Genomic DNA, 13,903 nt, shown 5'->3' with positions numbered 1-13,903 from the left:
AGGTATACAGGATTGCTTGGTTCCGCTCACACCGCATTGTCGCCCATATCAAATATTTCATCGCAGTAAATATGGCCCACCATAACGTTTGGAACTACCGTTTCGCAATCTAGCGATTACCTATAATTTCGTAATCTAGCCGCCCATTACTTGTCGTGCTAATCTGGAAAATCCAGCCTTTTCGAAAGATACACCGGTTTTAGCAGATCACCTTTGAAGCTTTATGGACAAAAGACATGATATGTATTTTCGCTTATTAGAAGTGGTAGCCTATTGTATTTCACTTTCAATTCCGAGAATCATACCTTGAGTTCTAATTAATTTCAGTTCTTTAGTCTGCAGAACATACATGTGGAAGCATAAAAACAAGCGTAGTAATGCCTCTATTTTCCGAAAAAAAAAGCTACACTAAATATAACTTTTTCGATCCACAATATTTGTTACTAGCGTATACTAATCGCGCAAAGTGCTGAAACCGTATCCGACACAACTTCTTCGTATTACTCTTCGCCTAAACTTGAGGCCTTATAATATGGGATAGGGCGCCATGCCAAATGCCATGATATTCTCGAAAACGGGCCGTGGTCTTCTAGTAAACAAAGGCTTAGTATCGCATTTTCATATCAATACTATAATTTGCATCCCATGATGCGAAAGAATGCTTATTCTGTCGAAAATTGATACCTCCTGGGAAGCATCAATACGAATCAAGCTCTCTGCGTCTTCCGCATAGCTCGATTTGCAGCTTTAGACAGTCCGTGCGAACTTTTTATTATGTATAAAAACATTTAGTGGTGCTTTTCGCATCGAAGGCTTTTTGCACCACGGCGATTTAGACATTTTGATCAAAATGAATAGCAAGAAATGTCATGAAAATACAAAATGAGTACGTGGCTAAATGCGACGCTTTGACTCTCGTATGAAGTCCATGAGTATATCGGCGATAATGTTGCTGTCCGTTAAAAGGTTATATAGCTGGAACGGTACGTTTTTTGTCTGCGCGATACGTTGTAGCTTTCTTCTTATCTCAGTCAGATGTGAGCAGGTCATAATAAAGTGTTCGACCGTTTCTAATTCGCCGCAATGCTCGCACAATGGGGATTCCGAGCAACCAATGTGGTGGAGATGTGCATTGAGTCCGCAGTGACCGGTGCGTAGTCGAAACAACGTAGCTTCGCTGTGTCTTGGTGGGACTGATGGTAATTTCACCTCCAGATTTGGTCGGAAGATTTTGTAATGGCTTCCTGTTTCTGAATCGAGATATTCCTGGTTCCAAATAGCTTTGCATTTATGTAAAACGATTTTCTTTGCATCGTCTATAGGGATGTCATGAATTGTGGTGGCACGGTGTGATGATGTCGCCTCCTTGGCCAGACGATCGGCTACTTCATTTCCGGGAATTACTGCGTGGCCCGGAATCCATATGAGCGTGATTAATTTTCCTTCACTCATCAACCTGTTGAGAACATTAACGATTTGATTAACGATAAAAGGCCCATCTGTTCGATAATTAGCTATACAGTCCAGTGCACTAAGGCAATCGCTGAGAACAGCAGCTTGGCTAACGTTATTCGTTTCGATCCAATGAAGAGCGGCTAATATGGCATATGATTCTACTGTGAATGACGACAGAGCTCCTTGGCATTTGTGGGATATTGTTATATTCCGATCTTTAACGAATATCGCATAACCTGTGGCATCCGTGGTCTTCGATCCGTCTGTGAAAACATGTAAATGGATTGGGTATGCGCCCATTAGTTCAGTATAGGCTACGTTCACAATGTATCGAAATGAGTGACGATTGATAATTCGTGATAATGACAAATCAACCTGTAAATCACCGATTGTCCAAGGCGCTGCTCGAACGAGTTCCTTGCCGCGAATGCACTGGTCGTCGAGTGGGTTCGATCTTGTTAAGAAGTTGAACGTACAATATCTGTTTCTCAATAGGCAGTATGTGTCTTCCCACGTTGTCTGGAGTAATTCAGAGTTTGGGTGGTTCGACTTAGTTAAAGTTTCATATCGGTATTTCAAACAAAGAAACTGGTGTCTTATGTGTATTGGCATCTCGTTGCACGACGCTTCTATCGAACATATCGTCCGTGCGAACGAATTAAGACTGTTTTCAAAACTACTTACTTACTTGAGTAGATTTAAAGTCAGTCAACTCTACTTCTACTTCAAGTAGTTTTAGGTGGCTTATGGATGAAGTACTTCTAGTCGTACTTGAGTAGATTTTTTCGTCGCTACTTCTACTTCTACTTGAGTAGCTTTCTTGACTACTTTGACCACCTCTGGTAGTAAGCAGCATCAATTTATCCTAATGCATACCGGTATAGTTTATTGTACCGTGCTTGAGCTTGGCACATGTGCATTTAAAGAGTGAAATGAATGTAAAAAGTTCGCTATCGCTTTTTGTTCTTCTGAAAATTAAGCAAGGTAATCACAGACCCTCAAATGCATTCTCGCGGACCACCAGGGGGTCGATGGACCCCAGGTTGGGAACCCCTGCACTAACAGGATTCAAACAGATTCAAAAGCTACGTCATACTGTGCCATATTGGTTTTACTTTTAAATTTGAATCGATCACTTTAGCAGGGCTGTAATGACCCAAATCGTGGTCTTACCTTGGATATGAAAAACCAATCGCAGAAAAAATGCAACAAATATTACATACATATTAACAGGTAGCTCTGGCACCGTGTCGACCCAAAATTATACCCTTTGCCGGTCATACTTTACTAAATCTCGAAGTGGCAAAAATTTGCGTTACAGTAACTTTCAAATGTGAGTCTGTAACCATGGTATTTTCTGCTATCCTCATGCCTCGCGCTAATCGATCCGTTATTACAAAATATGATGATTGCTCAGCGAAAGAAAGCTGAAAGTCAATTTGCCGTCATTATTCGAGCCAGTCGTAGGCTCAGACAGACTGATATACTGTATGTCTGCTACTACACCAGCTTCCAAACTAGGCCTTTGGTAATAATTATAGTGCAAAAATAATTATTCACTACGGCTTGTGAATTGGTGATGCGTCGTAAGTTAAACAAGTTTTTACAATTGCCTCTCAACTACAAAAGTTACACTGCCTTTGAATTTCCAGTTAAGTTTATTTGAATTATTTCGCGTCAGAAAAATTAACAATTATTATTCACGATTTTCATTCGCACTCATCCGATTTTTTCATTCGCACCATTCGCACTGCGATTTTTCTCATTCGCACAAGTGCGAACTTTCATACAGGTTGAAGAGCACTGAATAAGATAAATAAAACATATTAGTAGAAATGAGAAACATAGTTTTGTACTGTATCGAATCAGAGAGTTCATGGTGTAGGCTACTTATAGAACGCTCGTCGCAATGATGCAAGTGCTATAAGAAATGTTTTAAAAGTAACCTGAAACTCGTTTCGGACAAGTTATATATGAAAACTACGCATACTCTTAAACAAGCTTCGATGAATTACGACATTGCAATCTAGCGATTGTTGTCAGTATAATAAAGCCGATATTAAAATCCAAGTCGCATAATACCGAACAATGAAAATCTGGTTAGTGGTCGGTAACAGGATTTCGCGAGTTTCGCTTAGCAGAGACTTCAAAAAAAAACACGTATAAATATTTGGTTTAAATATTAATCAAATGTAATTTTCAATATTGCATATAATTTGCATGAATTTCTCGTAATTTAATTAACGGGGAATTTTTTTACGAGTCACGAGTCCGCGAGGTCAAAGAGATTAAGAACCACTGATTTAAAGAACCGTGCACTGCCATGCCGCTATTCAGGTTATACCAGACACCACTACCTCGCAGGAGGATTGTGGTCACCAACACTCTGCCTAGCTTCAAATGGTAACGGAGTTCTTGATATTTGGTACCATAATTCTTAGTTAAGCGCAGTGTGGACGTTTCTGCTTGGAGAGGAGTATCAACACCGCGTAAAGATTTGCTATTTTGTACTCGTCAAATGAAATATGACGTCTCCACATCTAAGCGATAAAATCATCTACTTCTGATATAAATCATAACCGAGGTGTTCGTTGACGTCACTCGCTTGGGCAACTCGCAATAACTGTATTAAGTAGATTATCGGCAATAGGCATACGTATGTTGTTCAGCTACGACGAACATGATTTATTATGGCAGTATGTTATGTTCACTTTTTCTCATATTGCCATACTTGAAACAGGCACCAATCGTTATTTCGCAATTGCCGCATCAGCCATCAGCTTGTATATCTTGTTAGCGTGGGTTGCACCTATAATGTAAATCGTTGGGGCAAGAAATCGTCCACGATCAAGTTGGATAACTGATGTATTGTGACGTAACAATCCAATGTCGTCCCCTTAAAATGGAAATTATCTATGGAGGCTATTTCAGCGCAATCGTTATATTGTCTTCCAATATGCGTTGAAGGCTTAAGTTCTAAGGAGCAAAATGAATATATTCGTGAGTAATCATGATTACCTTTTCATTGTAATCGTGATCGTAATCGACTACTTCGAGATTTTGCTGTAATCATAATCGCGTCATTAAGAAGTCATCGTAATCGCGATCGATCACATTCATGAAGTGATCACGCCATGTCTGGCAGGCTTGTCATACGTCCGGATTTTTCCAGACATGTATGGAATTTCAGAGTTCAAACTGTGTTCGGGGGGAAATTCTAGATATACCTCAATATCCGGGATTTTGACAGCTTGGGACCCAAAATTATTGCGTGAGTGAAAATAAAGAATAACATATTTTTGCACAAATTTACGCTACTATTGTCACATCCATTTAGTTTCTTATGGTAAAGCTCCCTCTAAAAAATACAATAAAAGAAATAATAAAAATGCCCATAATGTACTGATATCAAATTTTAAATGTAATTTGAATTCAATTAAATTGTAATTGCCATTATAAGAGAACGGTAAAGGCCGGTTGAATGCTTTAGTCAAAGACGGTGGTCCTATATCTTGGGTTCGTTTATTGCCCTTTTTTCTGAGTTCGCCAATATATAGAACGTAATAAGTATCCAAAATAGGCTCTGCGTAAGTCTTGGCCAGGGTACTGACTTCAAAATTGGAAATGGAGTCGTGACCATAAAAGGTTGGGAACCACCCGATGTGAAACCTGCTGGTACGGACCGTCATTTAGGCTATTACATAGACTTATCCGTGTGACCTGAACATGGCTTAATAATGCATTATTACCACTGTTGGGATGACTGGAGTCATGACTTGACTCAAGTCATCTTTTTCGTATGACTTGACTCGGCGTTTCAGAAATGTAGATTGACTCGTGACTCGGAGCAAAATACACGAGTCTATTTCAAATCATCAAGTAATCGGTGGCAATAAAAATCACTATATCTTCCATATGTTGGGATTGTTCGTGGAACGCTGTTGTAACCCGTGAGAGCGAACAATCCTTGAATGATCGTGTGTTTTACCTAGCAGCCATTGTTTTCACACTAATAAATTGACCACAAACGCAGAGATCGAAGCTCACAGCTTACGTTGTCGTAAACTAATAGTAAAGTAATTTAATAGAAAAATATCCATTTCCGTTCTCTGTTCTTACCTGAGCCAAACATCTTGTTTTATTGAAATTGAATTCCTATATAGTTTATATACTCCTCAAACATTGGAATTGTATCATATCAACAGGTAAATGGATAGTGTATTGCATCTTATCAATCCCTTTGCCATTTTGGCTGGTAACTATAAACTGAGGCTATGCAATTACTTACGTAGTTTAACAGTTCTACGTATATGTGAGCGATACAGCGCCTACTTGCGTGTATATTTACCTCTATATTCGTTCATCGGTTCAGAATCAATGACCAATCGTTCCAGACAGCTAGCAAAATGCAATGACGTAATCATGTCTCATACTTCGAAATGGCAACTTGACTTGAATTTTGACTTGACTCGTGACTTGACTTGACTTGACTCGACTTGACTCGCGTCACCTCCAAAAATCGTGTAACTTGACTTGACTGGAGTCAACATGTACAATAACTCGAAATGACTCGTGACTCGAAGGTAGTGACTTTATCCCAACACTGACCATTACATGTCCTGTATTTTCGAAGTCATCACCTTCACCAATATACCATTATATGTGATCACATAGGAGGAGGGAGGATGAATAGTCAATATTTATATAAGGAAGAAGCAATATTATGGACAGAATTCAATCATACACTTTAACAGTCACGCTAGGGGCGACTACAAACCAGATGCCTACTACGCGAATAAAATAAATATATGCTCTTTCTCTGGCGTGTTTTTGAAATACTGGATTTGTTTCGTTACGGAAAAAATCCCTTATTTTTGTCGATGTTATGAATAGAATGTAGTGAGGCGACAAACGAATACCATCTCTATCAATCACCATGTAGAGCTAAAATCAAAGATGGCCTAATACCCTACTTAATTCCCGACACTATCTCCAAAAATCCACTCCAGCATACAATCGGCAGACACACCATTGCAAGTGTGATGTCATAATGACATACAATTTGTTCGCAGCATTTTAAAACCCGGTAGTGGACGTTAAAGCCTGGATTTCCGGCCGTGAAAATATGGTAAACCTAATATAGTGCCTGATAGTTTCGCCCCTATCTACGTGTCTATATCTTGTAGGGTTCGGTGACCTATGGCTCGTGAGTCACATAAGGCTGCTGTGACGGTGGCATATGACTCCATGTCCGGCAAATACAAGTTAGTAATTCTCAAGTAGCACGATTATCACGAATATAATTCCATTGTGAACTTCCGCAGAATTTTTCAAAAAATAAATTTATTAATTCAAGACCGCATTATTCGACTGTTTATGCCTTTCAACAGTTCATAAGAGTTGATCAGAAAGTGCCCACTTCGTCATGAAAAATGGGTTTTCTGAAACCTATCTCCTGATATAAGTCTGCAAATTGAGGAAGTTTCCTCTGGGATTCAATTATCGGGCGATTTTATGAAATGAAATATATTTATTATTTCATTAGAACACAGATCTGTCTGCTGTCGCACAAACTGGCTCTGGGGTCTAGCTGACAGAGAATGTAGTGATTTAGGTTTTGCAATTCGCATATTGCTGACACGATTTGTATAGGAATGAGTCAACACTGACTTTTCAGAATGACATATTCCGAGTTTAAATAGTGTTAATCAGTAACTTCGATATTTCGATTTAACTAATAGGTCAAATCACGAGATCACCGCTGCGAAAACACAAAACTAAAAATTTGAATCGGTATATTGTTTATGGCTTCGTGATACTCTCAGAGGTGGTCAAAGTAGTCAAGAAAGCTACTCAAGTAGAAGTAGAAGTAGAGACGAAAAAATCTACTCAAGTACGAGTAGAAGTACTTCTTACATGAGCAATCTAAAACTACTTGAAGTAGAAGTAGAATTGACTGACTTTAAAAGTACTCAAGTAAGTAAGTAGTTGTGAAAACTATCCTAATTCGTTCATATGGATTGTAAAAAGGTGCAAATTGAGCTATGCGAAAGGTGCCTAGCTTGATTCATATTGATGCATACCAGCAGGTCTCCAATTTTCGATAGTATGTAAGCATCCGTGCACATCATGGGATGAAAATGATAGCATTGATATGGAAATGCGATATTAATTCTCTGTTTACTCAAACAGCACGTTTTAGAAAATATCATGGTACTGCGCGCTCCCCCATATTATAAGACCTGTAGTTTAGTCGAAGAGCAATACGGAGATGTTCTGTTGGATACGGTGTAAACGCTTTGTGCGATTAGTAAACGTTATTAAAAATATGGTGGACCGTAAGCTATATTGTGTAGCTTTATTTCTGGAAATTGAAGACATTACTACACTTGTTTTTATACTTCAACATGTACGTTATCCAGACGAAAGAACTGATACAGGCCTAAATTAGAAATCAAAATATATGGTACTGGGAATTGAAAGTGAAATATAAATCTAAAAACGGAACATTTATTTAATATCTTTTGTCCATAAAGTTACGAAGGTTGGTATGCTAAAACAGCTCTAAAACTAAAAAAAAGTCAGAGTCCACTTTTCCAGGACACGCCATGGACAGCTTGATTACAATATGATAAGTAAATGCTAGATTGCGAAACATCAGTTTCAAACGTTATGATAAGCCATATATACTGTGATGAAATACTTGATATGGCGAAGGGCGACAATGCGGTGTGAACGGAACCACGCCAACCCGCTACCTAAATTGTATTCACCGATACTTTCGTGAAATCATACTGGTTGATCCGTATTCACTGCGCGCGAAGGGTGACGAAAATTCTGGGCCTAACTCAACTTTTATGAAAATTAAATGTCGATACTATGTGAAAACAGCCCTGAAATTTCTCAGGCTATCTCGGTGATTGGAGGATTAAACTACTTCTACTTGACAAACTGAAAATAGCGAGAAGTAAGTAAGTAGATCACAAAATATTATGAAGTAGAAATAGAAGTAGTGAAATTCAGATATACTTGAGTAAGTACCAGAAGTAGAGGAAAACTACTTGAGTACTTCGAAAAAGTAGAAGTACTTCGTTACTGACCACCTCTGGATACTCTATATGTGTATTCTCCCCATAGTTGAAAATTTATTTGTGATAGTCAGGTCACGGCTTGTTCTGATCGCACCGCCACCCACAGGGTCCAACTACGTGGCATTATTGGGAAGGCGGGAGCGGTTGTAAAAATCACATCCTATTTTAAGACATGAAGTAAGCGGCACATCGTGCTACGATGGCATCAGTAATGTTCGGTTTTGACGTCACAGTTGATTGGCATTGTTGAATGGCTCACTGGAAGTGCAATAAAGAATTATATAGGGCCCACATGGCTCCATTGATGGAGAATGTTCCTGAGCCCGGATATAATAGTGTGTAAAGGGATATACATAAGAATTACTAAGCAATAAATAATATAACGAAACGGCATGTGTATCTCTATCTCGCGTGCTTTGCATCAAGAGATAGAAATTGGCCTAAATGAGTGGAACAAGTTACCAGAAGTATCAGCATCTTGGCCATGCGATCGAGCGTGATCTACAGCAGATAATAATGTCTAAGCCGGAGAGTAGCGAACAAATTATATATGCTGTATAAAACTAATTCACCGAACTATTGAAAGTGACTCATGAAAACCCTGGATTCGATCTAACGCTGGTGAAGAACCACCGCTCCATAATCTACTGTGATTCGTGCAAGTGCATTTGCAATTTATACTATTATATTAGTTTAGTTTTGTAATTTATTTTCTCAAATATAGAATCGTGCCATATCAATGTAACCGAAGAATGCTACTGGATCGAGCTGTGGAAATACATTGTTTTCGGTGAGGCGACGAATATTTGCGGAAGAAAAACTCAAAAGTAACTACATATTCAACTACATCACAACTCTACAAGTTAATCTGTTAATCTGACTTGCTCGCTTTTAGCTGACGGCTTTGGGAAATGGATGAATTGGTTGCCGAATATTCAAATATGAACCGCATCGGTTAGTTCGAATAATCTGAAACTGTCCAAATAATGATCGTGATTCTTTCATTTCTGCCAAATGAATCAACCCTAATCACCGTAAACCAATTGTACCAGTATATTCATCTGATATATACGCAGTTACCGCTAATTACTGTTGTGAACAGATGAACCAATAAGACGTTTGATAACCGACTTTCGAGAGGATTTAACCCAAAATTAATCCCAGCATATCCCTGGTATATTACTAATATTGTTGCCCGATACACAATAGCGGCATTGGAGGTGTTCAATGGATTTCTGTATATCTTTTACCACGGCGTAAAGCTATTTATCTCATGCTATTCATTCTCAATCCCTTCCATTCCTCCGTCCTGGTAATTAATTTACCTCGTTTGGTTTTCTAAAGACTGGGCTGTACTGCAGCTTCAAAAAGCCCAGATAATTCTTCGAGCCAAATGAAAGACTGTTTGAATATCCACTTGCGATCAGTCAGTTAACAGGTTTGACAAGCCACTCGAAGATTGAGTTATCAAAACCGATATGGGAATCTTATACGCCGAAGAAATAGGTAAAAAATAAAACATGCCACATATAAAATAGATATGCAGTACCAAAATATGAGTATTTTTGTTTGTATTTTCCCAATCGTGAAGTAGTTGCATTAAAGAAGATACTTATAATCATCATCATCATTGGTTTATTAGCAATTTTATCAGTTCAATACACCACAAAAAATGCGATACAATGAAAAGACAGGAAGATGTCGAAGCGACAAGGAGTAGTCTATGGAATCTGACACCCACATTGGCCTAGGCGATGTAAAGAGGAGGCATGCACACTAAATGAAAGTAAAGAAGATAGTATAGAAAAAGAAAGCGACAACAAATAGGGCGGCATGTCATGGGAAGCGAGATCGATAGGTCAGTCGTGGTCCGGTAATCTTGAGGATGGACTGTATTTATTTAGTAGTAATTGTTTGTATTTCGACTTGAATGTGGACATGCTCGTCGACTGTCGGATGGCCGGCGGGATACTGTTCCACACATCAGGTCCGGCATATTTGATAGAGCGATGATCTTTTCGGTCGATCATATGATATTTGGACGACGTGGACGCGCGTGTGTTGTACTTGTGCGCTTTTGATTCAGAGGTAAAGGAGTCATTGAAATATTTGGGGCAACGACCGCAGTGAAACTGATACATAAACTTGGCGATTTCTAGTTTCCGCATATCTTCTATGTTTAGGACGCCGAATCTCTTCAGCAGCGACTTATTAGATGGGCAGCCATGCCCCTTTGGGGCCCTAGCTATGATTCGGAGTACTTTATGTTGTAGTTTCTGCAGTGGCTTGAGTGCAGTTTTACTGGCAGCCCCCCAACAGAGGATGCCATAATGTAACTTCGATTGGATTAAGGATTTAAAGAGTATCAGAAGAACCCATGCTGGCATGAAGCGCCCAAGGCTGTAGGACAGGCCGCACTTCGGTGATAATTTAGTTTCTAGGGACTGAATATGACTCTAAAGAACTACTATATGCTCAATGGAGAGCCATGTAGTTCTAAAGAACTATGATTCGGAGTACTTTACGCTGTAGTTTCTGCAGTGGCTTGAGTGCAGTTTTACTGGCAGCCCCCCAACAGAGGATGCCATAATGTAACTTCGATTGGATTAAGGATTTAAAGAGTATCAGAAGAACCCATGCTGGCATGAAGCGCCCAAGGCTGTAGGACAGGCCGCACTTCGGTGATAATTTAGTTTCTAGGGACTGAATATGACTCTAAAGAACTACTATATGCTCAATGGAGAGCCATGTAGTTCTAAAGAACTATGATTCGGAGTACTTTATGCTGTAGTTTCTGCAGTGGCTTGAGTGCAGTTTTACTGGCAGCCCCCCAACAGAGGATGCCATAATGTAACTTCGATTGGATTAAGGATTTAAAGAGTATCAGAAGAACCCATGCTGGCATGAAGCGCCCAAGGCTGTAGGACAGGCCGCACTTCGGTGATAATTTAGTTTCTAGGGACTGAATATGACTCTAAAGAACTACTATATGCTCAATGGAGAGCCATGTAGTTCTAAAGAACTATGATTCGGAGTACTTTACGCTGTAGTTTCTGCAGTGGCTTGAGTGCAGTTTTACTGGCAGCCCCCCAACAGAGGATGCCATAATGTAACTTCGATTGGATTAAGGATTTAAAGAGTATCAGAAGAACCCATGCTGGCATGAAGCGCCCAAGGCTGTAGGACAGGCCGCACTTCGGTGATAATTTAGTTTCTAGGGACTGAATATGACTCTAAAGAACTACTATATGCTCAATGGAGAGCCATGTAGTTCTAAAGAACTATGATTCGGAGTACTTTATGCTGTAGTTTCTGCAGTGGCTTGAGTGCAGTTTTACTGGCAGCCCCCCAACAGAGGATGCCATAATGTAACTTCGATTGGATTAAGGATTTAAAGAGTATCAGAAGAACCCATGCTGGCATGAAGCGCCCAAGGCTGTAGAACAGGCCGCACTTCGGTGATAATTTAGTTTCTAGGGACTGAATATGACTCTAAAGAACTACTATATGCTCAATGGAGAGCCATGTAGAGGTTATTAGAGTACTGGATATACGACGGCACACGGGGTGTTGTGTAGGACTGCATGAAACCGAACGCATATACGTCTTAATATGACTGACGCCAATAGCCTCACGTAAAGGGATTCAGTGACTGTTCGGAATTTGGCTTCTGTACTATGTCCCTTCTGTACTGTGCTAAATTCATACGCAGACACGCAATTCAAAATAATATATTGTACGCGGTAATTAGTCATCGCTAGGGCAAGTTTTTGTTGCAGTTAAATTCGTCGAAAGTTGCATTTATTTTTGACAAAAGTTGCTGTAAAAAGTTGCATTTATTTTTTAACAAAAGTTGCACTAAAAGACAACATTATACTCGGTTGACTAAAAAAAATAAAAAATAAAAGGTCAACTACCCAGCTCCACTCCCGAAATACAGTTTCTTTCATTGATTGACTTTAAAAAATGGTCAAATTTCCGGCTCAGCTCCCGAAATACCCGTTGAAGCATTACTTCAGCGCTGATTTGCGGTATTTCAGTCGTATTTGGCCGTGTATATCACCAAAATAAAACATACTTTCCTGAAAAATCGAAGAAGTTGCAGAATGTGGCAAAAAGTTGCATGAAAAAAATGGACAAAAGTTGCAAAAAGTTGCACGATAAGATTCCTTCAAATAGCGTAAAACAGCATTCTACATATCGTACGAATATTTAGGAAGTTGCCGGAAGCTGTGAAAAAAAGTGGCAAAAGTTGCAAAAACTTGCCCTAGTAATCACATTGTTGAGGAGGAAGCGCAATCACACGCTAAAATGTTTAACAAGTACGGGAGATGGGGTTCCGATGACTTTTTGTGACGGAAATACATCGGTCGTTCTCCAGTATAATCCAATCGCTTCACTGCGTATAATTTCTATAATTGAATTAGTTTATTTTATTTACTATAACTTCACATGATAACAATAGCTTTCCTGCCACGCTATCAAATCCGAATGGCGCGTTTTATAGGGTCTGTGGCAGAGATTATCTATTTTGAGGTTGGAAACTAAATTTTGGTCAATCTAAACATGTAAAACTTCCAATGTAACCTATGTAAACGTTCCACCTGAAGAAACTGGCAATAATGTATAGCGGGAAGTATTGAAATTCTATCATACTATATGAGATCGCATATGTTTTATTTGACGCTATCAATGTCTAGATTATTTTCTCCTTATTTTTTCTTGTGTAGACTCGGCACCGATGACACAGCAAAGCAAATGGAAACAAGATATTTTAACAAACTAATTAGGCAACACGATAATCATGTAGATACAGTAAAGCAATATAATATATATACACATCTGATAGCAATAGCGTAGTAATTGGTAATCACAATAAGCACTCTCGTGGTGCCTGTATCAAGACATTGATGTTATATGCATGCTCATTGCTCATTGACAAGTCTTGGTGAATGGTTACATTATGTTGCATCAATACTAAATTATTTCCAGCCATTCAAATGTGTACGGTGAGCAATATGTATGATGAAATTTCTCAATATGCTTTTCTACAGAGTCTTAACATTTAATGAATGAAAATAATTTTAGTAGTATGTGATATTGATTTCTGCTGATATATTTGTGAATTTAAATTATGTTAAATGTCAATTTTTCCTCATTGCCACACCATGGTAGATTTAGGTATTTAAAAAAGTTCAATTTTTCAATTAATCAAGATGACTTTGATGTGATGAGTCCATATTTGTCAACCAATAAAGAATCCGGTGGATTTATTTGTGCCTATCAAATGCACAACGTATCTAAACGTTTCCAGATGAGAACAATGAAAAAGGGCCACCAAGACATATTGCATGACG

The 13,903-nt window shown here is 38.9% G+C and overlaps 1 protein-coding gene across 1 annotated transcript; it reads right to left on the bottom strand.

The window, feature by feature from the left end:
- Positions 1–894: 894 nt before the first annotated feature.
- On the bottom strand, positions 895–1,755 carry LOC145435477 (uncharacterized). The gene has a single exon (XM_080312752.1). It carries the CDS (start codon positions 1,753–1,755, stop codon positions 895–897), a length of 861 nt encoding a protein of 286 aa, XP_080168878.1.
- Between the last annotated feature and the right edge of the window lie 12,148 nt (positions 1,756–13,903).

The sequence above is a fragment of the Botryllus schlosseri genome, chromosome 3 (assembly GCF_051294905.1).
Source record: "Botryllus schlosseri isolate E-star chromosome 3, Bs_hap1, whole genome shotgun sequence".
NCBI classification, from domain to species: domain Eukaryota; kingdom Metazoa; phylum Chordata; class Ascidiacea; order Stolidobranchia; family Styelidae; genus Botryllus; species Botryllus schlosseri.
This window is presented reverse-complemented; position numbering and strand designations above follow the sequence as displayed.

Coding starts and splice junctions, on each gene's coding strand:
- LOC145435477 (XM_080312752.1), bottom strand. CDS start 1,755: ATGGGCGCATACCCAATCCATTTACATGTTTTCACAGACGGATCGAAG.